General features: G+C 45.5%; 1 protein-coding gene across 1 annotated transcript; it reads right to left on the minus strand.

Moving 5' to 3' along the window:
- Window positions 1-389: 389 nt before the first annotated feature.
- Window positions 390-26,071, minus strand: alpk3a (alpha kinase 3a). Its single transcript, XM_014124830.3, has 14 exons — window positions 25,973-26,071; window positions 25,335-25,614; window positions 24,301-24,422; window positions 16,450-16,567; window positions 14,881-16,297; window positions 4,815-7,248; window positions 4,421-4,568; window positions 3,676-3,803; window positions 3,539-3,574; window positions 3,122-3,396; window positions 2,582-2,670; window positions 2,173-2,390; window positions 2,028-2,076; window positions 390-1,862 (listed from the first exon to the last, which is right to left on the minus strand). The coding sequence occupies exons 2-14, from the start codon at window positions 25,472-25,474 to the stop codon at window positions 1,493-1,495; spliced, it is 5,544 nt and encodes a 1,847-aa protein (XP_013980305.3). The 5' UTR covers window positions 25,475-25,614; window positions 25,973-26,071; the 3' UTR covers window positions 390-1,492.
- Between the last annotated feature and the right edge of the window lie 522 nt (window positions 26,072-26,593).

Raw genomic sequence — 26,593 nt, forward strand, 5'->3', positions numbered from 1 at the left:
ATGGTGAGAATGCATATCATTTTCAATCACAAAAGTCAGCTGGAGGTGAGTTACTGCTTTACTGTGATCATGGGCCAGGTCCAAAGCAGTTTCTACATGGTTCTGATATTATAGCTCTTATTCTTTCACCTTGTGAGTTGACCCACTTAAAGGGCACCAAACATGTGCATTCCAAAGTTAAAGCGTTTATTTCAGTAATCCCCTTATTGCTCTTCAACACTCAAGGCTTTGTCAGAGCCAATCCTTTGAAGAACCAGGTTAAGGGGATCGGTGTACTGTACTGTTCCTTTGAAGAACCAGGTAAGGGGATCGGGCTGTACGCTGGCCGGTGGGGACGTGCTGTCGTCTTTGAAGAACCAGGTTAAGGGCGGGCGACGCTGGCCGGGGGCGGTGTACTGTACTGTTCCTTTGAAGAACCAGGTTAAGGGGATCGGTGTACTGTACTGTTCTTTTGAAGAACCAGGTTAAGGGGATCGGTGTACTGTACTGTTCCTTTGAAGAACCAGGTTAAGGGGATCGGTGTACTGTACTGTTCCTTTGAAGAACCAGGTTAAGGGGATCGGTGTACTGTACTGTTCCTTTGAAGAACCAGGTTAAGGGGATCGGTGTACTGTACTGTTCAGACTTAAGCATGTGAACATGTTCATTTCCAATGAACAGATTACAGGATTTGAACAAAGTTCAACAAAAATGAACTGAACTACAAAAACCTGGCAGTTTTCAAAAGGCAAGAAAACATTGGCAAAAAAAGTGCACAAAAACATATTCCCAGTGAAGAGGCAATAGTAGTGTTGTCTTTGTTCAGTCTTCGGAAGACTGTAATGCGTAGTTTAAGGACATAATACTGCCATAATAGAAACAAGTAGAGCATGCTATACGACCAACAGTAACAAGATCCAATTACTGTTCAACAAAAACAATTTCAATGACCAAGATATATACATCCCAGATGTACAATGCAGTTGGTGCACTTCACTACCCTTGCATCTGCATCAAGCTATTAGAGTTCTGCTTATGGCCACGGCTTTGTATCCTGCACCATTGTTTCAACCACTTCATAAGTCTCTTCTTTTGAAGAGGACAGTACTGGATGTGAGAGAAAACGGTGCCCCATTTCCTTAGTGCTGGAAGTTTTCTTAAAGGTACTGTACCTCCTCCACTCACTTAAACCGTTTCAGCAGTAAGCTGGAGAATGGGGAGTATCTTACTACTACTGATGGTTATTGAGAAATTCACAGTAATGTTATATAAACATCCACTAGGGTGACCTATTCCCTAGATTTTAACTCATCTCCCTGTTTGTCTTTCCTTCTTGGATGAAGACTTTTCAGGCACAAGCTCTGTAACATTTTGTTCAAGGCCATGCTGGTCGTCCTAGCTTCAACCCAACTAAATACAGCAATGGGTGACAGGAAAACATAAAAAAGCTGAACGTTGGTGTGAAAGAAAAGGGAAGCTGCTTTGATATGTATTCCCTTTGGACGTTGCTACCTCATACCACAACTTTGAGACTCTCCTCCGCCTTGGGTTTGGCTGTGGACTGGTTGTCTTCTGTCTCCCTAGTCTTTCTAGGCACCTTTGGGCTGGAGGTGGCCTTTCTGGTTGTCAAGGGGCTGTTCAGTCCTTTTCTCTGCAGCTGGGGGCTGGATGAGCCCAACTTCCTGTTGTGCTGAGGGCTGGACGAGCCCAACTTCCTGCCGAGCAAGGGGCTCCGGGAGCCTTTGATCTTGGGGGGCTGCTGCAGGGTGTCCATGGGCTTCAGAGTTCTCAGGCTGAGGAGCCCACAGTAGTAGTTACACTGATGCTGGGTCAGGAACTGCTCAAACACCTTAGGATAACCATCATCTGTAAGGCCTTGATACCTGCAATGCAGAAGTCATTTCATAACTAAGAGTTGGATAAGATGATTTGGACCAACTGGTAAAACATTAACACAGTATAGGCCTACTTCAAATAATAGCATCAATAGGTATTTCCATATGACAAACTAAATATGGTATATTATTCTGATATTTCGATATACAAACCCCTTTGATTTCGTGACGATTCTAATTTTAGTGATCTTCGGTCCAACACCTGAAAGATACAAAGTACATGGATCATATTGATATTTGAACTGACTTTGCTCATCTTTTTCCTTTGAAAATGACCCTGTCTGCTAATCTTTCTTACCCTCCAGCCCAGTAACCAGTAAGTTGCCATTTGTCCATTGGTGTATCCAATGCTGGAAGGAGCAGCATTTCATTTCCACCTCTGAGGTGGCTCTGGTGATCAGCCTGCCTTTGGCATCCATCATACAGTACTTAAGGAAGATGCCCTTCAGGTCAGCCTCCACAGTGGCGTAAGGGACAGAGTTGGCAGGGCGGTACACCAGATAGAGAGGGCTCACTCTGTGTAAAGATGCAGCAAAACAAAGGTGTTGGCACGTGCAGGGAAAGAATTACATAATCATACTCAGCTGTTTTTTGTCCTCAATTTACTCATACTATTGTGTATTGATAATGATCATTGATAAGTGTATTCATAAAAAACATGTGATCAAAATGATCAAAATATACATTGCAGTCATTATATTACTTACTCCAGTGAAAAGCCAAAGTTTTCAATCACCCTCGCCTCAGCTGCAAAGATTTTGCAATACTCTCGAACTGTGTTTTGGATTTTGCACTCCTGGTGAGACAAAATGTAAAGATATGCCATATGCGTTTTCTCTACACTGAGGCTCTTCAATTCAATTGTTACACTAATCAACGCCGGTTATGCATTGGTATGAACCCTGGACTCAGTCTCTGACTTAGTACCTGAATGCTATTATTCGATAACACCACAAGACCAGGGTCATATTCATTAAGGCACACCGTAGCAAAATGTTTTGCAATGGAAAACTAAAGTTCAGGTAGTCCCTTCCCTCCCTGTTTCAGTCCATTGTCTTCTGTTTTGTGCCTAATAAATACGACCCAGTACAGATTACTTCCTGTTGCAATACCAAACAACAGCTGACCATTTCTGTACATTTTTTCAAGCTTGACACAGAAATGCAGAGTCGGAGCAATACATAACTCTATAGGAGAGCTGTTCTTGTAATGAAATGTACCGTACATACATGTACAATAAGACTCACTTGCTTAGTAATTTCCATGTTTCTCTCTGCAAGGTTGCTCTCCTGTTTGGTCCCATAGGCGATGGGGCTTTGTAATTTAATGATACAGGTGGTTCCGGACTCAAACACAGGGTCTAGGCCATAGATAACCTTCGCCCTGCAGGCCTTGTGTGCACAGCCCTCTCCCAGGTGGGCCTCCTGTGTCATGATGCGCCCAAAGAACTTCTCCCCCCAGTAGCCCGGGTCTGCTAGGCCTTTGGTGAATAGCATTGGAGTCATTTCCATCTCTTCTCCAACTGTAAAGAACACAATATGAATGTCAGAAGCTCTCCACAGGAGTAGTAACACTGTTAGAATAATTGCCATAAGGTATTCAACAATACAGCAGGCAAATAGAAGTTATTACTGTATAAACCTCTCAGTGCCTGTGAGGCTTACCTTCTAAATCCTCCCGCAGGAAGTACTCTGAAAGTACTGCAGAAGAAGAGAAAACAATAACAAATGGTAACTCATGGAAACAATTGTTGAAATAATATTGTGTGATTTCAAAATTATGTTCAGTTGACATCACTTACGGTCTACGCTGAGAAGAAAGTCGGTGGAATCTGTCCCAAATTCGTTCTTGATTGAGCAGCCATACACCCCACAATCTCGACTGGATGTCTGGATGATGGCCAGCGCCACTTGGCTTTCATCTCCTCCACTGGGAAATAAAGGAAGATAAACAGGTTGATGTGACACAAGGCATACGCTCACGGCATATTCAATATCGTATTCACCTCCACAAGAGGTCACTGTGAGACTGAGACAGACAGTAGTGCTGTGTGCTGTGCTTGGCGAGGTGAGATTTTGCTGACCCAGCAGCCAATAGCACAGATCTAGACTTTAATGTTCCCTGGTGATTGCGAAATATAGTGTCTCAGTTTACAGTGGCTGTGTCTGGCCAAATATTCACCTTGCGTCACAGTAAGGCTCAGAGCTGGGTGGACTCCCTGGTCACATGAGCTGGATACCTCTCCGAGTGAGAATGAGAGAATGGCATGACTGTGTGATGGCCACGCTGGTATAATTAAAGGCTGTTCATCTTCACAACATTAGTTCTTCATATATAGCATACGGCCCAGATTAACCAGTCTATTGAGCTATTAATGAATGTTTACTGTATCACTGTACAAGCAACTGTTTTCAGAGGGCTGGTGTCTAACACTGTAACTACATAATGGCTTTGATCAGGTTTAAGTATAAATGAGATTTCACCACTAGATTGTATTGCAAGCAGATACTGCTAACTCTGGGATGGGAGATTGCCTAGAGATTTACCTTCTTTTCACCTCTACTATCTCTTCCTCGTCCCTGTACCACTTGATGGTGGAGTCACTGAGCACGTTGAAGAACTGGCACCAGAGCTTCAAGTGTCCTGAGGCATCTGGGAAAGGCTCTCCCCTGATCTTACGGATAACCTGAGGAGCTGGTGGGAGAGGGAGGGGGACAACAAGGTAAAGATATACTGTACATGACACTCTCTAATGTTTTCACTTCCTCCAGTGGTAGCTTCCTGATCAGCCCACCCTGATAGGAGACACATGTCTACTGTACAGTCCCTGAGTTACCAACACCAAGAGATGAGCAAAACAACAATATTGGGTTAATGTAAAACAACTAACTAATTTAAAAACAAACAGAATCTCCTACTTTTCCTATTTTATTGTTTTACCTTTGAAGGGGTTCTGCTTCTCCTTCTCAGGAGGTTTGACCTCAGTCTTGGGGCTCTCTGGCTCCTCAGTGCTGATCTCTTCCACAACTTTGGGCACCTCCAGGGTGGCCTTCCTACGGCTCAGAAGAGGGGAACGTCTCTCCAGCGGTGGGGTCTGTGAGCCTGCTGGGGCCTGCAGGAACGCTGCCCTGCGAGCCTGACTGGGTGACATATATGGAGCCTCCTTCTTGACCTGGGTGTCCAGCGGACTACCACCCACACCCAGCGCCACCACTACCCCAACCCCTTCTCCCTCCCTGGGGATGAAGATCTTGCGGCGAGCTCCAGAGGCCAGCTCTTCGGGCGTGGCAGAGCGGATGAGGGTCAGACTGTCCCTTCTTTTCAGCCTGGGGCTGCTCTCACAGGACAGGGAGGACGTTGGGGTGTCTCCACCACTCTGCTCCGATACTGCCTTCTCACTGTTAGGAGGGTCATCCACAGTAATGGCAGGGGGAGTCCTTGACGTGAGCCTGCGGAGACTGCTGGGACTTCTGGGGGGTGTTGGGGGTTTGACAGCAAGCCTTTCAATAGGGTTTCTTTCTCTTGGTTCATCGCCAATGATGTAAGACTCTATCCTTGACTCTTTGAGTGGTTTTACTTTTTCAGTTTCAGTAAAACTGATGTCCACAGCTTTTTGCATTGTTGTTACTGCTGTTGGCATTAAGGCTTTATATGACACAGAGGGGATGTTGTCTATCATACTCTGTTCCTTTGTTTCTGTAGTCTGTTTCTGTGGATCACTATGGGGTTTGTCAGACTCATAGGAAGTAACATTTTCAAAATCACTCTTGACCCCCCTGAGCATATCCGCCAATGATTCTGATTCTTTATTCTCATTTTTAGGAAGCTCATTGCTTTCAGAAATAGGAGGGACCACACACAGAGGCACACTGGGTGCTTCCTTTGGCTTTCCTCTATCTAAGACGGGGGGCTTGACATGTGCATGTTCATGATCTATTTTCCTGAGTTTACTGTCATCAGTATAGGAAACATTTATTGTAGGAATTAACGTCTTTGTGAGCCACTGATTCGTTATGGTAGTTGACTGCTCTGCCGTAGGTGTTTTTGCCTCTTCAACTGGTTGTGGAACTTCCTGCAATTTCTCTGTTGGTCGGATGATTTCATCATTCCACATACTTTCTTGAGTGGGTGTCACATCTATAACCACTGGGGTAAAAGCTGAGCTATTTTCTGCTATCATTATGCCTGACACATCATTTGCATCTTCCTTTTGGAAAATGTCTGTCTCTGATGTATGTTCATTGGGTGTAATATGTATCAATGGCTGTGTAGGCTCTTTGACTTCTGCTTCCATAATATCTATATTTGGTATAATAATTTGCTCTTCTTTTATCTGTTGTTCTGGCACAACTATTTTGATTTCTGGGATTCTAAGAGCAGAATCTACCATTCTAATCTCTGGGACATTTCCAAAGTATCCACCCAGATGAGTGGAATTAGCCTCTGGACTGGTAACTGATGCTGACACTGGTGGCTCAGGGGACACAATGACAGAGCCTTTCACTGGCTGGGTCTCTGAGTGGATCTTAGATTCACCCAGCACTTCCACCTTTACTTCAGTCACATTTTCTTCTGTTTCAACATGTCTCTCAATAGTGCGGGTCGGCACTTCGTTTCTCGCTAAGTTCACATCCTTTTGCTCAGACGTTTTCTGCACAATAGGTGCCACCTGTTCTTGTATCTTCAGGTTGCCAAATGAACTGTCCACAAAACTTTTCTCCAAAGCAGGAGTATATTCCACTTTTAAGGCACTTTCAAGACTTTCCTCCAAAGCTAAGGTAGAATTCTCTTTTATGTTGAGATATTGGTCCCCCCCTGCCACAGGAGGGCATTCCTCTGGTGTATTTTGACCATCATTCTCTGAACTCTCTGGGAGAAAACTTTTGAAATGGATCTCCTTGTTATGTATCTTCTCTCTACTCTCCTCTAAAACACTCACATTTAAAGTGGGACATGGTTGATTCTCTACTTTGACATCACCTTTCTCTCCTTTCTCCTCAAAAGCACAAGAACATTTCTCTTGTGTCTCATAGACACTTCCAATGCCCTTCTCATCCACATGCATTACCTTCTCTTTCTCACTTTCTGTGGTTACTGTCATCAGGCCGAGGTTGACTGTGGGTGAGACATTATTGTTAGGAGCATTCCCGCTTTCACCCACACTAGTGCGGTTTGACATATGGGAACCTGCTCCACTGCTGGGGTCTGGGCTCCATGGAGTGTCAGATGGACCCTGTTTGTGTAAATCTTCAGTTTTGGCATCACGTCTTGTCACCTGATCAGTCCTGGAAGAAAACACTTGGATGTTTGGCTCATGTGGGGCTGAGACAACCACATGGGGGACAGGGTCTGCCTGGGTGTGGTCCACGGTTGCCTTGAGGCAAAAACAAACACAGCTGTTTAGTACCACAAAACATCAACACACTCAAATGGTATTTGGAAATCCCTGAACAACACAGTGGTGACCCGTCATTCAGGGCAGGTGGGGCAGAGCCCCATCTGTTTTGAGCCCAACCTGTTTAGCTAAAAAAAAGAAAAAAACATTTTGTTGTTGTATTTGGTTTGTTGCCTGTTAAACATGTTATTTTGGCAATAATACGTGTCACATATCAGTTTGCAACAATGTAAAAAATGTATAATTGAGTTAATAAAGCCACATACAAACATGGTCTCTTTTTTGCTTTCTTGAGAAAGGCAGCTCCAAAATGCTGGTGTTTCAGCCTACAGTAGCTCAGTTCGTTCTGTGGTGGTGGGGCAGCCAGCGGAAAATACGGAATGTAGGGGTTGGTAATGTTCTCTAGTTGTAGCGTGATTGGCTCAGTGTTCTGTCACTCATGGAGACACTACATCACCGCAAAATGTATGGGGAGAGCTCAACAATTCAAACCCCTTGGGTGCTGCCATTGAGTTATATTAGAAGAGCCCATCCAAGAATGCTCAAGGTCATTGGCCACAGATAAAATGAAGTCAAATCACGTTATATCTACCGTAGCTTTGATTGGACTGATCATGTCAATATCATACTTTCAAAATCTTAGCTAGCAAGCTAGCAGTCATCATCATGAATCAAGTCGACAATCTACTGGCAAATCCTTTTCAATCCTTATCATATGAAGAGAAATAATGAAGAGAAATAATAGATAAAACGTATCCGTGCTCATCGGCCATTGGACATGAACATTACACAACAAGTTAGAAATTGCTAATTAAACAATGAGTGGTTTGGAAGGAATCAGTGGTTAACTGCAAGTGTTGCAAAGCAATCACTAGCCTGCTATTCAGTGGAGTCGGTGTGTGGTCCAAGTCTGGGTTTAAGGGTCTCTTTTCCAAGATTAAAAAAATAAACATTCAACATTGGCCATGCTGTCAATCCAGCATGACTTCTGCCGTGTTCAAAACAACTGGAAAATCGGAACTGAGAAATCTCAGACTTCAGTGAGTTCAAGACAACTGGGAACTTATAAAAAATGAGCTCTGACTGGGAAAATACATTTTGAACAGTCATCCAACTCGGAATTACAAGTCGGGAACTCAGGCCTCTTTCTAGAGCTCCGACCGGAAGATCACTGACATCATGATTCAACCTTGTTTTTTTCTGAGTTCACAGTTGTCTTGAAAGCACCATAAATATAGAGAATACCAGACTTTGATGACAAAGTTTGATGACAAAATTTTCCTACGAAGGACCGTCACGCCACCTTCCTGTTCAAGTGAGCACAGCACAACAAGGTGAGTCGAAAAATGTCTTGTATGCTGCTGCATAAATTATGTAATATGTCAGGGAGATATGTATATTGTAGCTAAGAAAGTAATACTAAGTGTATGTTGTGTAGTAAACTGTTAGTAGCCCATGTGCCTCAACCTAATAATTTGGTCCCTTTTCCCCTCATAATTTAGCCTTCTGTTCTGACTTGGTGGTGCACATTTAGCCTATAGCCTGTTTTAGAGAAATGTCATCATCGAATATTATAAGAGCTTTCAATGTCTGCTTATGGGTCCCCTTTATTTCAAATCAAATCAAATTGTATTTGTCACATGTGCCGAAGACCTTACCGTGAAATGCTTACTTACCAGCCCTTAACCAACAATGCAGTTCAAGAAATAGAGTTAAGAAAATATTTGCTATATGTAACACAATAAGATTACATGACAACAACGAGGCGATATACAGGGGGTACCAGTACCGGGGGGTCAATGTAAATAGTCCAGCTGGCCATTTGATTAATTGTTCAGCAGTCTCATGGCTTTGGGGTAGAAGCTGTTAAGGAGCCTTTTGGACCTATACTTGATGCTCCGGGACCGCTTGCCATGCGGTAACAGAGAGAACAGTCTATGACTTGGGTGACTGGAGTCTTTGATCGTTTTTTGGGCTTTCCTCTGACAGCACCTAGTATATAGGTCCTGGATGACAGGAAGCTTGGCCCCAGTGATGTACTGGGCCGTACGCACTACCTTCTGTAGAGCCTTACGGTCAGATGCTGAGCAGTTGCCATACCAGGTGGTGATGCAACCTGTCAGGATGCTCTCGACGGTGCAGCTGTAGAACTTTCTGAGCATCTGCGGACCCATGACAAATATTTTCAGTCTTCTGAGGGGGAAAATGTGTTGTCGTGTCCTTTTCACGACTGTCTTGATGTGTTTGGACCATGACAGTTTGCTGGAGATGTGGACACCAATGAATTTGAAACTCTAGAGCCGCTCCACTACAGCCTCGTCAATGTTAGGCCCTCCTTTTCCTGTAGTCCACGATCATCTCCTTTGTCTTGCTCATATTGAGGGAGAGGTTGCTGTCCTGGCACCACACTGCCAGGTCTCTGACCTCCTCCCTATAGGCTGTCTCATTGTTGTCAGTGATCAGGTCTACCACTGTTGCGTCATCAGCAAACTTAATGATGGTGCTGGAGTCATGCTTGGCCACGCAGTTGTGAGTGAACAGGGAGTACAGGAAGGGACTGTTTAGCACGCTCCCCTGAGGGGAACCAGTGTTGATGATCAGCGTGGCAGATGTGTTGTTGCCTACCCTTACCACCTGGGGGCGGCCGTCAGAACGTCCAGGATCCAGTTGCAGAGGGAAGTGTTTAGTCTACGGTGTTGAACGCTGAGCTGTAGTCAACAAACAGCGTTCTCACATAGGTGTTCCTTTTGTCCAGGTGAGAAAGGGCAGTATGGAGCGCGATTGAGATTGCGTCATCTGTGGATCTGTTGGGGTGGTATGCGAATAAGAGTGGGTCTAGGGTTTCCGGGATAATGGTGTTGATGTGAGCCATGACCAGCCTTTCAAAGCACTTCCTGGCTACCGATGTGAGTGCTACAGGGGGTAGTCATTTAGGCAGGTTACCTTCACATTCTTGGGCACAGGGACTGTGGTGGTCGACTTGAAACATGTGGGTATTACAGACTCGGTCAGGGAGAGGTTTAAAATGTCAGTGAAGACACTTGCCTGTTGGTCCACGTATGCTTTGAGTACACACCCTGGTAATACGTCTGGCCCAGCGGTCTTGTGAACAGTGACATGTTTAAAGGTCTTGCTCACATCGGCTATGGAGAGCGTGATCACACAGTCGTCTGGAACAGCTGGAGCTTCCATGCATTCTTCAGCGTTGCTTGCCTCGAAGCGAGCATAAAAGGCATTTAGCTCATCTGGTAGGCTTGCGTCATTAGGCAGCTTGCGGCCATTGTTTTATACCATCTATTGCATATTTCCTATGCCACTTGGTCATTGCTCATCCATATATTTATATGTATATATTCTTATTCCATTCCTTTATTTAGATTTGTGTGTTTTAGATAGTTGTTGTGGAATTGTTAGATGACTTGTTAGATATTGCTGCACTGTCGGAACTGGAAGCACAAACATTTCGCTACACTCGCAATAACATCTGCTAACCATGTGTATGTGACCAATACCATTTGATTTGATTTGATTTGGATGGGTTTCCCTTTGTAATCCGTTTTAGTTTGCAAGCCTTGCCACATCTGATGAACATCAGAGCCAGTGTAGTAGGATTCAATCTTAGTCCTGTATTGACGCTGTGCCTGCTTTATGGTTCTTCTGAGGGCATAGCGGGATTTCTTATAAGCGTCCGGATTAGTGTCCCGCTCCTTTAAAGCAGCAGCTCTAGCCTTTAGCTCGGTGCGGATGTTGCCTGTAATCCATGGTTTCTGGTTTGGGATATGTACACACGGTCACTGTAAGGACGATGTCCTCAATGTACTTATTGATGAAGCCGGTGACTGAGGTGGTATACTCCTCAATGCCAATGGATGAATTATGGAACATATTCCAGTCTGTGCTAGCAAAACAGTACGGTAGTGTAGCATCCGCATCATCGGACCACTTCCGCATTGAGCGAGTCACTGGTACTTCCTGCTTTAGTTTTTGCTTGTAAGCAGGAATCAGGAGGATAGAGTTATGGTCAGATTTGCCAAATGGAGGGCGAGCTTTGTATGTGTCTTTGTGTGTGGAGTAAAGGTGGTCTAGAATTGTCTTTTCTCTGGTTGCACATGTGACATGCTGGTAGAAATTAAGTAAAACGGATTTAAGTTTGCCTGCATTAAAGTCCCCGGCCACTAGGAGCGCCGCTTCTGGATAAGCATTTTCTTGTTTGCTTATCGCCTTATACAGTTCAATGAGTGCGGTCTTAGTGCCAGCATCGGTTTGTGGTGGTATATAGACAGCTACAAATAACATAGATGAGAACTCTCTTGATAGATAGTGTGGTCTACAGCTTATCATGAGGTACTCTACCTCAGGTGAGCAATATTTCAAGACTTCTTTAACATTAGACATGTTAAACCAGCCAGCTCTATATTATCCGTGTCGTCGTTCAGCCACAACTCGGTGAATCATAAGATATTACAGTTCTTAACGTCCCGTTGGTAGGATATTCTCGACAGTAGATCATCGAGTTTGTTTTCCATTGATTGCACATTGGCCAATAGAACCAATGGTATGCCGATTTACTCACTCGCCTACGAATCCTAACAAGGCATCCAGACCTTCTCCCTCAGTATCTCCGCCTTTTCTTCACACGAATGACGGGATGTGGACCTGTTCTCCGGAAAGCAGTATATCCTTTGCATCGGACTCGTTAAAGAAAATATCTTCGTCCAGTTCGAGGTGAGAAATCACTGTTCTGATATCCAGAAGCTCTTTTTGGTCATAAGAGACGGTAGCAGCAACTTTATGTACATAATAAGTTACAAACAATGCGAAAAAACTAACAAAATAGCACAGTTGGTTAGGAGCCCGTAAAACGGCAGCCATCCCATCCGGTGCCATTATCATAGATTAGCTTTTAAGGATGACCACTGATATAATATAAAGCCAGAACATCTAAAGATCCCTATACAGTATCAGAGTTTTCATCATATGGGAACTGTATTACCTTTGTGAACATGTTGTATCAGCAGACGTTTACGTGGTGTTTGTTTGACCACAGACAATATATCATTTTTTTAACAACCTTTCAGTTTTCAATGAACTCGCCCTTACCATATTGAGTAGGCTAGAGGTTAGCTGAAACAAAGATTTGGCAAATACAAAGAGTTTTTCAAAACTGACAGCTTTGTCTACACAAGACAAGCTAAACAGCTCCTTTTTTTCCATACAAGGAAACAACCTGTAATCAAACTACTGCTACTGTATTAAATATGGCAGTATAATCAACAAAATAATCATATGATTTGATGATACAAAGATGCAATAAATTCAAGCATTCTTATATTTTGTTCTGTTTCATGCTTTTCTATTTTGCAGTAATGTATTTGAAGGGAGACCATTGTGTTATGATAATTGAGGTGTTTACCTGTCAGGCAGGTTAAAGTATCCTGAGAAGGGACCGGTTGTGTTGAAATTGGGGATTTCCCCAGTCCTTTAACAGGTGTGTTATTTACACAATGAGCTAGTGAGCTGAATGAATGAGTGCTGTCTGTTGGCAAGGGACCATAAACTGATCCCAGCTCAAGTGGCTCATGCGCAAAGTAATTTACTGTTGCCCAGCACATGCTCAGAAAATTCAGTTGTCTTTGGGGAAATAGGGACAACACCTACGTGACTTTAACTTAAAAGTCATAAATTATATTTGTGTCAACATATTTCCTGTTTTGAAAAACTGAACCTAATAAAAGTATCAATGCCTGAGGCAAAAGCAATTTCCATCTTAATTCAAACAAATGTTTCAGACAATTCAAAAATTATATTTTGATGCAATCTTTTTCCTGGATTACAGGTTTGTTTGAAGGGCACTATGTAGTTTACACTGAATAATAACATTTATCATTTTGAGGAATCTATGTCAGTCCTATCTACAACTTCCCCTGACTTTGTTCTTAGGTCATTTGTTTTCTTAAGTCATTAATGATAAATCACTTTCATGTGTTCCTGACAGAAACAAGCCACCTGAAGTTCCATGACAACATGTTAGAACAGGAGAGCCCATAAAATAGAAGTTGTGGCTTATGGAGAGGAACTGGTGTCACGTTCAATCTAAAAATGGAGCTCTGGCAAGAACTAGGCCTCTTTATTTCACTGAAGTTTCACTCTTGTGCGCAAGCACAAGTTCTGCGAATGTTATGAGTTCCTCCAACTGATTTGCTCCAACATCTAACATTAACTCGCCACAACAGAAAAGGGGAGTTGCAGTTCCACATTATGGAGAAACCTGTTCACAAAACCACTGCTTGCCAGGTGTAAGTGTGTGTTAAGAGTGGAGAGCAGCTCCCCTTACTGCACATGTTCTATAATCCAATACAAACACACTGGACAGAAGACTTGGAGGTTAATGAAATTAGCACCATAGGGGACTAATAGAATCTGTGTCATCATGTGTCACTGGCATTGAGCGAGATGTGGATTCTAGTTGCATTACTGACACAATCTTTCAGCATTTCAACTAGAAGGGAAGTAAATCCATGAAATAAAACCATATTTGTTTGCCAGTGAAGTTAATCCATGATGAGCCATACTGTTACATAGTCTACAGTATAACATGGAACTGAATAGTGTCAGTAAGTCATCTGGGCAGGATTACAATCAAACAACCATTACATCATCCAGCAGAGCTCATTGTTGAAATGTAATCCTATTTCATGGTGACAACAAAATGGAAGGCTTATCGTATTGTCTTCAGTACATGCAAACGAAAGCTAATACAACCCTGAGAGTTTGACAGGGAGATAGAAGCACCAGTGCCCAGTCACTCTACGTATGGAGAGGCTTCCTCCATTACAGAAGATACAGAGTTTTATGTGTCCAATGTGTCCAATGTGAAGAGGTCCTACTCTCATGCCAGGGCCTGCCTCAGAGACCACAAGACCCTGATGCCCTGTGTCTACACGCTCAGCCATCTTTGGCATGTCGGTCCAATTTTGACAAGTGGATTACCATTAAAGCCCAGTGGAAAGAGTGCACAGAGAATTACAACATTTGTTTCATCAGTGCAATTTATAGTTTTTGTAAAGACACATTTTTTCATCACCTCATCCAATCTCCCTGAGAATTATTTGTATTAGTCAAGAGCAGACTGCCCCAACAGTCTCATTCTTTTATACAAGTTGACATGTTCATGTAGGCAAGTTCCTTGTTTCCCTCCCTACATTGTGCGAGGTGTAGCTCTCGAGTGATACTAATACACTGAAACTTACACTCTCAACAGTGTAGATGGTGTAACAGAGCCTGGATGACTGGTGCTGATAGTTTCCTAAATGGGCTAGTGTGTTCTGTCTGCTCCAGAGCATAGGTGGTGCCTACAAACACAGAACAACTAACAAACCCATAGTCTGATACCATTCATCTGCATCCACCATGTTCTCCGTAGTCTGGACTCTGGGAAATATCTGTCTATTTGCTGTGGCTTAATCATTTGTACAGTTTTGGCTGTTGGCCTGGTGTGGTTAGATTCAAGTCTTGTTGCACAAATGTACAATCTATAAATAACCCGGCCTACTGCAGTGTGAGACTGAGACTGAGCGGTCAAGTTGATCTCAGAAGCAACAAGGTACTTACCTCACTGAGGGCTGGAAGGCCAGATGTGGGCACTGTCTCTGTACTGTTGCTGATCATCACCTCCGGACGTACCTCCTTCTGCTCAACATGCTCCAGTGAATCAGGCACACTCTCTGGTGCTCTTCTGGGAGCTGGCGGGAGTTCTTCTGAGTGTGAAACAGTAAATCCATGCTTGTGTTCAGCTGGGTTCAACCTCTCAAATGACGCTAGCTGCTTGTGTGGTACATTCGTTTTTGGTGCTACTACAGCCATGGGCACTGTCTCCTCTGTGGCAGTTTTATACACCTCTGGGTGACCATCTGGCTCCTGTGGATGGGGAGGGCTAGAGTACGGCTGTGTTGGGGCAACTGGATGACCTCTGTCCCTCTCCTGACCTTTCACATTATGATCAGAAGAAGCATAATCCTTCTTACTCTTACCAAAGAAAAAGTATTTGACTGAGTGGAGCACATTGGAAAGAGTTTCCTGAATGTGGTGGTAATCTTGAGGATCTCCCTCCTTATGGACATGCGTCTTAGCCTCCATTCTGACCTCTGAGGCAGTGTTGTTATGTCCTGTTGTCCTTTGCAACTGCTCTGCCTCTCTTTGTTTTTCTCTCTCAATTGACATTTTCTCTCTTTCCTGTTCTTCTCCAAGCATCCTCTCTCTCTCCGCCCTTCCTCTTTCTGCTCTCTCTCTCCCCTTCTCCTCTCTTTCTTTCTGTTTTTCTGCATTTGTTTTAGGATCTGTAGTAGTACTATCCATTGCATCCACTGCCACAGTTTCCTCCACTCGTGCAGGGGTCTTCTTTTCTTCAGCAGTCTGTGAATTAAGGGTTTCTGACAGAAATTGAGCCAAACTTATTCCTCCATCATATGCATTTTCACTGATGCCCGGTCCTGTATGACTACTGTTACTGCTGACAACCCCAGAATCTATACCATTTGAGATCTTCATCTTCTTTTTGGCAAAGATTTCTGTGGTTGGGGGCTTGGTGGTGACAATCTCCACAATGTCAAAGTCATTGTTGGGAGTCTTGCTCCCATTCTCTGTAGTCGTCACTGGGGCCGGTTCACTGACTTCAGCACTAGCCCCATTAGGTTCTACAGCCGCTGCTCCCTGGCTGACTGTGTTCTCCTCCCCATCCGGTGGTGAAGACTGGGCACTTGGGGTCCGGCGCTTCCTCTGAGGGGCGATCGGGCTGTTCTGGAGAGGCTTCTGTTCCTGAGGCTCCTTCTGGAGATTCTCATTGCCCCTTCTCCTGCTCTCTTCCAACTCCCTCTTCTTGTTCTCTGCCTTCTCTTTCAGCTTGCCAAAGAACCTCTGGTGGATCTTGAACTCGCTCATGGTGCCCACCTCCAGAACCCCAGAGCAGGAGACAATGCCTTTGCTGTTCCTGGCTGAAGCCTGATAGATGGCTGCATCATCCACTGTGCAGCTGGAAAGAGAGACTCAAATCATTTTGGGAACAGTGCAGGCACCATTGAGCACAAGAATACACATCTTCTAAACCCAAATTGTATTTGTTGAATTTCGTGACATTTATTATCTGGTGTAAATTGTGTATGGTATTCTCATTGCCTTACATACTTGTAAATTTGGAGTGTGTGGATTTTTCCATTGCGGCCAATTTCATATTTTGGAAGACCGCAGTATCGGTCCAACTCCATGTCATCTCTGTACCACGTCAGTTCTGGGGCTGGGTTGCCTGTGGACATCACATGGAGATGGTACAGTTGAAGTCGGAAGTTTACATACTGTTACGATCGTCTGAAGAACTGGACCAAGGTGCAGCGTGGTAGGCGTACATTTTTCTTTTAATAAAAATGACACCGGAAAAAACAACAAAATACAACAACGAACGTAAAGCTATATGCAGTGCAGAAAGCAACTACACACAAACAAGATCCCACAATCACAGGTGGGAAAAAGGGCTACCTAAGTTTGATCCCCAATCAGAGACAACGATAAACAGCTGCCTCTGATTGGGAACCATACTAGGCCAATAAAGAAATAGAAACCTAGATATGCCCACCCAAGTCACACCCTGACCTAACAAAATAGAGAATAAAAAAGGCTCTAAGGTCAGGGCATGACAGTACCCCCCCCAAAGGTGCGGAATCCGGTAGCAAACCTGAACCTATAGGGGAGGGTCCGGGTGGGCATCTCCTCTTGGTGGAGGCTCCGGTGTGGGACACAGACCCCGCTCCGCTTGAGGCTCCCCCCACTTCCGTGGAACCGGACCATAGATCGTCGCTGGGGACTCCGGACCGTGGATCGTCGCCGGAGGCTCTGGACTGGGAACCCCTGCTGGAGGCTCTGAACTGCCGACCATCGCTGGAGGCTCTGGACTGCCGATCGTCGCTGGAGGCTCTGGACTGCCGACCGTCGCTGGAGGCTCTGGACTGCAGACCGTCGCTGAAGATCTATCTGCTGCCTTTGATACTGTGAACCATCAGATCCTCCTCTCCACCCTCTCCGAGTTGGGCATCTCCGGCGCGGCTCACTCTTGGATTGCGTCCTACCTGACAGGTCGCTCCTACCAGGTGGCGTGGCGAGAATCCGTCTCCGCACCACGTGCTCTCACCACTGGTGTCCCCCAGGGCTCAGTTCTAGGCCCTCTCCTATTCTCGCTATACACCAAGTCACTTGGCTCTGTCATAACCTCACATGGTCTCTCCTATCATTGCTACGCAGACGACACACAATTAATCTTCTCCTTTCCCCCTTCTGATAACCAGGTGGCGAATCGCATCTCTGCATGTCTGGCAGACATGTCAGTGTGGATGGCGGATCACCACCTCAAGCTGAACCTCGGCAAGACAGAGCTGCTCTTCCTCCCGGGGAAGGACTGCCCGTTCCATGATCTCGCCATCACGGTTGACAACTCCATTGTGTCCTCCTCCCAGAGTGCTAAGAGCCTTGGCGTGACCCTGGACAACACCCTGTCGTTCTCCGCTAACATCAAGGCAGTGACCAGATCCTGTAGGTTCATGCTCTAAAACATTTGCAGAGTACGACCCTGCCTCACACAGGAAGTGGCGCAGGTCCTAATCCAGGCACTTGTCATCTCCCGTCTGGATTACTGCAACTCGATGTTGGCGGGGCTCCCTGCCTGTGCCATTAAACCCCTACAACTCATCCAGAACGCCGCAGCCCGTCTGGTGTTCAACCTTCCCAAGTTCTCTCACGTCACCCCGCTCCTCCGCACACTCCACTGGCTTCCAGTTGAAGCTCGCATCTGCTACAAGACCATAGTGCTTGCCTATGGTGCTGTAATGGGAACGGCACCTCCGTACCTTCAGGCTCTGATCAGTCCCTACACCCAAAGAAGGGCACTGCGTTCATCCACCTCTGGCCTGCTCGCCTCCCTACCTCTGCGGAAGCACAGTTCCCGCTCAGCCCAGTCAAAACTGTTCGCTGCTCTGGCACCCCAATGGTGGAACAAGCTCCCTCACGACGCTAGGACAGCGGAGTCAATCTCCACCTTCCGGAGACACCTGAAACTCCACCTCTTTAAGGAATACCTGGGATAGGATTAAGTAATCCTTCTATCCCTCCCCCCACCCTCCCCCCCAAAAAAGATAAAGATGTAGTATTGTAAAGTGGTTGTTCCACTGGATATCATAAGGTGAATACACCAATTTGTAAGTCGCTCTAGATAAGAGCGTCTGCTAAATGACGTAAATGTAATGTAAATGTAACTGCAGACCGTCGCTGGAGGCTCTAGACTGCAGACCGTTGCTGAAGGCTCTGGATTGCAGACCGTCGCTGGAAGCTTCGGGCCATGGATCGTCACTGGAGGCTTCGTGCCATGGATCATCACTGGAGGCTTCGGGCCATGGATCATCACTGGAGGCTTCGGGCCATGGATCACCACTGGAGGCTTCGGGCCATGGATCATCACTGCAGGCTTCGTGCCATGGATCATCACTGGAGGCTTCGTGCCATAGATCATCAGTGGAGGCTTCGGGCCATGGATCACCACTGGAGGCTTCGTGCCATGGATCATCACTGGAGGCTTCGGGCCATGGATCACCACTGGAGGCTTCGTGCCATGGATCATCACTGGAGGCTTCGGGCCATGGATCATCACTGGAGGCTACGGGCAAGGGACCGTCGCTGGAGGCCGAGTGCGTGGAACTGGCACAGGACGCACCGGGCTGGAGAGACGCACTGGAGGCCGGGTGCGTGGAGCTGGCACAACACGTCCTGGCTGGATACCCACTTTAGCTCGGTAAGTGTGGAGAGCTGGCACAGGACGCACTGGGCTGTGAAGGCGCACTGGAGGCATAGTGCGTAGAGCCGGCGCAGAATACACTGGGCCGTGGAGGCGGACTGGAGGTCTGGAGCATAGAGCTGGCACAACGCATCCTGGCTGAATACCCCCTGTAGCACGGAAAGTGTGGGGAGATGGCACAGGTCACACTGGGTTGTGCTGGCGAACTAGGGATACCGTGCGTAAAGCTGGCGCAGGATATCCTGGGCCGAGGAGACGCACTGGAGACCAGGACCGCTGAGCCGGAACAATCCGTCCTGGACAGATGCTCACCTTAGCACGGCAACTCCTGAAAGCAGGCACAGAACGCACCGGGCTAAGGGTGCGCATTGGAAGCACGGTGCGCAGAACCGGAAAACATGGTATCTGAACCGTGACCAACTCCTCATCGTAATTACAGGGAGTTGGTTCTTGTTCCCACCTTTGCTCCGCTCGCCACCCTGTGTGCCCCCCCAAATTTTTTGGGGAGGCTGCCTCTCGGGCTTCCGTTGTCTCCTTGATCCCTGTTTTCCTCGCCGTTCCTCTCTCGCTGCCTCTGTCTGCTCCCATGGAAGGCGATCCTTTCCGGCCTGGATCTCTTCCCACGTCCAGGATCCCTTACCATTCCAGGATATCCTCCCATGTCCAGGATGTCGGCTCCTCCTGGCCACGCTGTTTGGTCCTTTGGTGGTGGGATCTTCTGTTAAGATTGTCTGAAGAACTGGACCAAGGTGCCAAGTGGTAGGCGTACATTTTTCTTTTAATAAAAATGACACCGGAAGAAACAACAAAATACAACAACAAACGTAAAGCTATATGCAGTGCAGAAAGCAACTACACACAAACAAGATCCCACAATCACAGGTGGGAAAAATAGCTGCCTATGTATGATCCCCAATCAAAGACAACGATAAACAGCTGCCTCTGATTGGGAACCATACTAGGCCAACAAAGAAATAGAAACCTAGATAAGCCCACCCAAGTCACACCCTGACCTAACAAAACAGAGAATAAAAAAGGCTCTAAGGTCAGGGCGTGACACATACACCTTAGCCAAATATATTTAAACTCAGTTTTTCACAATTCCTGACATTTAATCCTAGTAAAAATTCCCTGTCTTGGGTCAGTTGGGATCACCACTTTATTTTAAGAATGTGAAATGTCTGTCACGTTCTTGAAAATGATCGGACCAAGACGTCAGGACGTGACAGTACTCCCCCCCAAAGGTGCGGACTCCGGCCGCAAAACCTGAAACCAAATGGGGAGGGTGGGGGGGGTGATTAGTGTCGGTGGCGGCTCCGGTGCAGGTCGTAGCCCCCGCCCAGACCCCGGATCCGGCCATCGCGCCGGGCTGAACGCCATGCCTGGACTGGGCATCGGCACAAAGGAAGACTCCGGCCATGGAGCTGGGTTGGCCGCCGTGCCTGGACTGGGCACCAGCGCAAAGGAGGACTCCGGCCCTGGAGCTGGGTTGGACGCCGTGCCGTGCCTGGACTGGGCACCGGCGCAGAGGAAGGCTCCGGCCTTGGAGCTGGACTGGACGCCGTGCCTGGACTGGGCACCGGCGCAGAGGAAGGCTCCCGCCCTGGAGCTGGACTGGATGCCGTACCTGGACATCGGCGCAGAGGAAGGCTCCCGCCCTGGAGCTGGACTGGACGCCGTGCCTGGACTAAGCACCGGCGCAGAAGAAGGCTCCGGCCATGGAGCAGGACTGGACACCGTGCCTGGACTGGGCATCGGCGCAGAGGAAGGCTCCGGCCTTGGAGCTGGACTGGACACCGTGCCTGGAAGCTCCGGACCGTTGACCGTCGCTGGAGGTTCCGAACCGTTGACCGTCGCTGGAGGTTCCGGACCGTTGACCGTCGCTGGAGGTTCCGGACCGTTGACCGTCGCTGGAGGTTCCGGATCGCCGGAAGCTCTGGACTGTGAAACGTCGCAGGAAGCTCTGGACTGGGAAACGTCGCCGGAAGCTCTGGACTGTGAATGTGCACTGGAGGCCTAGTGCGTGGAGCTGGTACAGGTGGCACCGGATTGGTGACACGCACTTCAGGGCGAGTGCGGGGAATAGGCACAAGACGTACCGAACTAGGGAAGTGCACTGGAGGCCTGATGCGTGGAGCTGGTACAGGTGGCACTGGACTGGTGACACGCACTTCAGGACGAGTGCGAGGAGCAGGCACAGGACGTACCGGACTGGGGACACGCACTTCATGGCGAGTGCGAGGAGCAGGCACAGGACGTACCGGACTGGGGACATGCACTTCAGGGCGAGTGCGAGGAGCAGGCATAGGACGTACCGGACTGGGGACACGCACTTCAGGGCGAGTGCGAGGAGCAGGCACAGGACGTACCGGACTGGGGAGACGCACTGGAGGCCTGATGCGTGGGGCCGGCACAGTTTGTACCGGACTGGTGACATGCTCTTCAGGGCGAGTGCGAGGAGCAGGCACAGGACGCTGTCGTCGCTGTCCTCCATTATTAACTTCCGTCTGCCGCCAAGGAAGGGTTTCGCATCCACCCATCACTTCTTCCCATGTCCAAAACTCCTTTACCTGGTGAACACGCTGCTTGGTCCTGGTTTGGTGGGATATTCTGTCACGTTCTTGAAAATGATCGGACCAAGGCGCAGCATGAGTATAGTTCCACATATTTATTTAAATGAAACTAACAAAACAAAATAACAAAACCTACAAAGACCGTGAGGACGTAGTGCCCAAACACACTAACAATCAATCAATATCCCACAAAACACAGGTGGGGAAATAGCTACCTAAATATGATCCCCAATCAGAGGCAACGATAAACAGCTGCCTCTAATTGGGAACCATATTAGCACCAACATAGAAATAGACATACTAGATCCCCCCCCTAGTCACGCCCTGACCTACTACACCATAGAGAACCAAGGGCTCTCTATGGTCAGGGCGTGACAATGTCAGAATAAAGTAGAGAGAATGATATATTTCAGCTTTTATTTCTTTCATCACATTCCCAGTTGGTCAGAAGTTTACATACACTCAATTAGTATTTGATAGCATTGCCTTTAAATTGTTTAACTTGGGTCAAATGTTTCGGGTAGACTTACACAAGCATCCCACAATAAGTTGGGTGAATTATGGCTCATTCCTTCTTAGAGCTGGTGCAACTGAGTCAGGTTTGTAGGCATCCTTGCTCGCACACGCTTTTTCAGTTCTGCCCACACATTTTCTATAGAATTGAGGTCAGGGTTTTGTGATGGCCACTCCAATACCTTGACTTTGTTGTCCTTAAGCCATTTTGCCACAATTTTGGAAGTTTGCTTGGGGTCATTGTCCATTTGAAAGACCCATTTGAGACCAAGCTTTAACTTCCTGACTGATGTCTTGAGATGCTGCTTCAATATATCCACATAATTTTCCTCCCTCGTGATTCCATCTATTTTGTGAAGTGCACCAGTCCCTCCTTCAGCAAAGCACCCTCACAACATGATGCTGCCACCCCCGTGATTCATGGTTGGGATGGTGTTCTTCGGCTTGCAAGCGTCCCCCTTTTTCCTAAAACATAACAATGGTCATTATGGCCAAACAGTTCTATTTTTGTTTCATCAGACCAGAGGACACTTCTCCAAAAAGTATGATCTTTGTCCCCATGTGCAGTTGCAAAACGTAGTCTGGCTTTTTGATGGCGGTTTTGGAGCAGTGGCTTCTTCCTTGCTAAGAGGCCTTTCAGGTTATGTCGATATAGGACTCGTTTTACTGTGGATAGAGATACTTTTGTACCTGTTTCCTCCAGCATCTTCACAAGGTCCTTTGCTGTTGTTCTGGGATTGATTTGCACTTTTCACACCAAAGTACGTTAACCTCTAGGAGACAGAACACGTCTCTTTCCTGAGCGGTATGACGGCTGCGTGGTCCCATACTTGCGTACTATTGTTTGTACAGATGAACATGGTACCTTTAGGCGTTTGGAAATTGCTCCAAAGGATGAACCAGACTTGTGGAGGTCTACAATTCTTTTTCTGAGGTCTTGGCTGACTTCTTTTGATTTTCCCTTGATGTCAAGCAAAGAGGCACTGAGTTTGAAGGTATGCCTTGAAATACAACCACAGATACACCTTCCAATTGACTCAAATGAAGTAAATTAGTCTCAGAAGCTTCTAAAGCCATGACATCATTTTCTGGATTTTTCCAAGCTGTTTAATGGCACAGTCAACTTAGTGTATGTAAAATTCTGACCCACTGGAATTATAATACAGTGAGTTATAAGTGAAATAATCTGTCTGTAAACAATTGTTTGAAAAATGACTTGTGTCATGCACAAAGTAGATGTCCTAACCGACTTGCCAAAACTATAGTTTGTTATCAAGAAATTTGTGGAGTGGTTGAAAAACAAGTTTTAATGACTCCAAACTAAGTGTATGTAAACTTCCGACTTCAACTGTACATCACAGACATACAGTGTAAAATAATAACCTGGTTAAATACTCCAAAAAACATTTTTTTTATTAGATATAGTTTCATGTTTTGTCTCTCATTAAGATTATGCCCCGTATGATCATTATTTTAATTTCCAGGTTACCATCGAGGTATGAACACAGTAGCCATTAGTTGTTTTTTCATGCATCTTATGAATTAATTAATCAGCAATAAAACAAAAGGAACAGAAAGCTTTGAAAGGAAATTGTATCAAGAACCAAGACCTGTTTCAGACTGCTACGTCATGGCAGTGTGCAAAGCCACAAGTTCTACTGCTGTGGTTGAGAAGGGGCCAACTCAGATGCCGGGGGGAAGGAAATAGCAAAACATGCTTAGATTTTTAATCCTATTTATGTCTTGCCTCTCTGCGCCAACATTATACCATTGCTAATTTAGTATCAGCTGCCTTTACTTTTGAACAGTTTTATTTTATTTTCGCGCTAATGAATAAGCTATAGAATAAAACATAAGAATAAGCAGTCATAAGCATTTTAAAGTAACTTTTCTCTTTTCATTGTCTTCAATTGACGTTTATATATGCATTGCCCTTCTCAATTCATGTTTGCATTGCTGTTCAGAAGTAGGTTTGTTTCTCTGCTTTGATTTCAAACTAACAACAGAATGACTAATACCATCGCCTACTCATAACTATCTAAAGCATTCCAACACACATACACAAATGCAAGTAAGTAGGTCAACTCTGAGGGAGGTTGTTTAGTGTAGGCCTACCTGTAACCACACATGTCAACTTCACATTACAGTTCTCTGACACGGCCTTGGATTTTAAGGTGGTCTCAAATACAGGCTGGGTGTCCTCAGTCAGCTGAGCCATCACACCAAACAATGTACTCCTGGAGACAGAAAGGGAGCTTTAGCTTTAGTGTCTGTTCTTCAGGGCATGTGCTGAAGTACTTTCCAATGAGAAAGCCAATATTTCAAGGATCTTTTAGCCAACCATTATTCATTTTACACTTCCCACTGGGCACATAGTGGTTGAATCAACGTTGTTTTCACATCATTTTTACTAAATTACGCTGAAACAATGTGGAATAGACATAGAATAGACATCTTTGCACAGTGTGTTGTTTATTCCAGGGAGGGGAAGAATGCCGTTCATGATCATTACTGATTGTGAAGGAAGATTGAGATTGCTCTCTCAAATATTTTACATTTCTTAGCAGTTGAGAAAGTGACATGGAAACAGTGCCTATAATGTTGTTGAAAATATATATATATAACTTTGTATGAATGAAATTGTATATCAACGTTGATGTCCAATAACATCAAAGAAGTCAATATAACATATTCACTTACAGCATTGTTAAAAACAGGTGTAGATTTGCTCTTTCACTCTTGGGTGTAACCGGGAAGGGTGGTTAAAATGTTAGAAAGAATGCATTACCTCGTTGACCTGATTTGAGAACACCTTGAGTAGCTATTCATAGAGGAGGCAAATAAAGGCATCCCATCAGTCATATTGGTGGTTTTGTGTCTTAGATTATTTTACATGGGACTCATTTGTATTTATAAAGTAGGCTACAAATGGAGAATACTTACCGGTATTCTAAGAGCTGTGCTTTTCTTTAGAATACTGAAATACTGTTGCATGGTTATTACTTGCCATGTAACATTTGCATTTTGGACTAGAAAAGGCTCCACAGATATGTTGAGACGGCCAAAATATCTAATGAATGTGTGTGGTGGACAGAGTCACACTGAAATGCCTAGAGTCGTAATGAAACAAGGAAGAAGAGGTCATCTACCTGTTTTCAGGCCGGACATTGGAGAGGTAGTTGCAGCTCTCCAAGCGGCCATTCGAAGAGCTGACCTCCTCCTCATTGTAGCTGCCGCCGGACCTCCCATTGCCAGAGTAAGAACGGGTCATTGGTCTTCTGGAAGTCATTGTCCACTCAACAGATATTCCCACAAATATAAAGGAAAAGTGTCTACTACAGAAGACTGGTCCTTGAGTAAAAAAAGCTCAGCTTGGCATGGATCAAAGCCCCAGTTTCAAGTTGCAGTGTCTTACCAATGTAAGAGTTGCTGGAAAAGAAAGGAGAAAACAGCTGTGAATACTGTAACAATTTGATCTAGATTAGTCTTTGGGAAACCTTTCAACAACTCAAATAGATCCTTGAATAAAAAATAACATCTATGCACCTTTCTCAAGCAATGTAACAATTATTAAACTAAACTATAATTCAGACAGTGGTAACTGCTTTCCTTTGACCAAGCTAAGCAGTTGCAATGGAGAATGTTATAAATAGGAACTGCTATCAGGCTCTACAAGGGTTTTTAGGAGTCAAACATAATCCTTAGACATAATTTTACAATTCAGAGGTTAACATTGAACTCAAACACTTCTTGGTTGAAAGAAAAGTGTGTAATATTGTGAACTTACCATTTATAGGCTTTTCAGTGTCCTTTGGAGCCTGATTCCCAGCAGCAAAACTCTGAATGCAATTGTCAATCATAGGCGTGCTTGTGGTGCCATCAGGACCCTATTTATAGCAGGCCTACAAATAGCCGCAAGTGCACATCACATTTTCCCAAGCTAGCCTTCAGACATATATTCAACAAGAGAAGGCTAAAGGTTTGATCTGAGGTTTGATCTGAGGAAAAATCTATAAATTCCCAAATTGGAAGAGAGTATGTCAAATACATATCACAGGAGATATCAGATCATTATACACTATCATAGTTGACCAAGCAAGGCCATGTTAAACATACAACCTCTTAACATGTTGACAGCAGTGAGTATAGACTCATATCTCGGTGGGACACTGTGTTGGTGGCAGACTTGTTGCAAAACACTAATATGTTGTGCATCCAGAGATACTTTTTGTCAGTGTGCTTGGTTCTTACCCAGGGGCAGCCCCCATTTGATACTGCCTACCACTAAAGAGTTCTTCCAAAACACCCTTGAGAATGTGGGTTGTAAATTCATCCATCTGATCACATTGCTCAATTTTCCATTGCCTGCTTAGGTTACCTTCACACACTAAGCACAGAGGGCTACCAG

The sequence above is a fragment of the Salmo salar genome, chromosome 10, assembly GCF_965601325.2.
Source record: "Salmo salar chromosome 10, fSalSal1, whole genome shotgun sequence".
Classification (NCBI taxonomy): domain Eukaryota; kingdom Metazoa; phylum Chordata; class Actinopteri; order Salmoniformes; family Salmonidae; genus Salmo; species Salmo salar.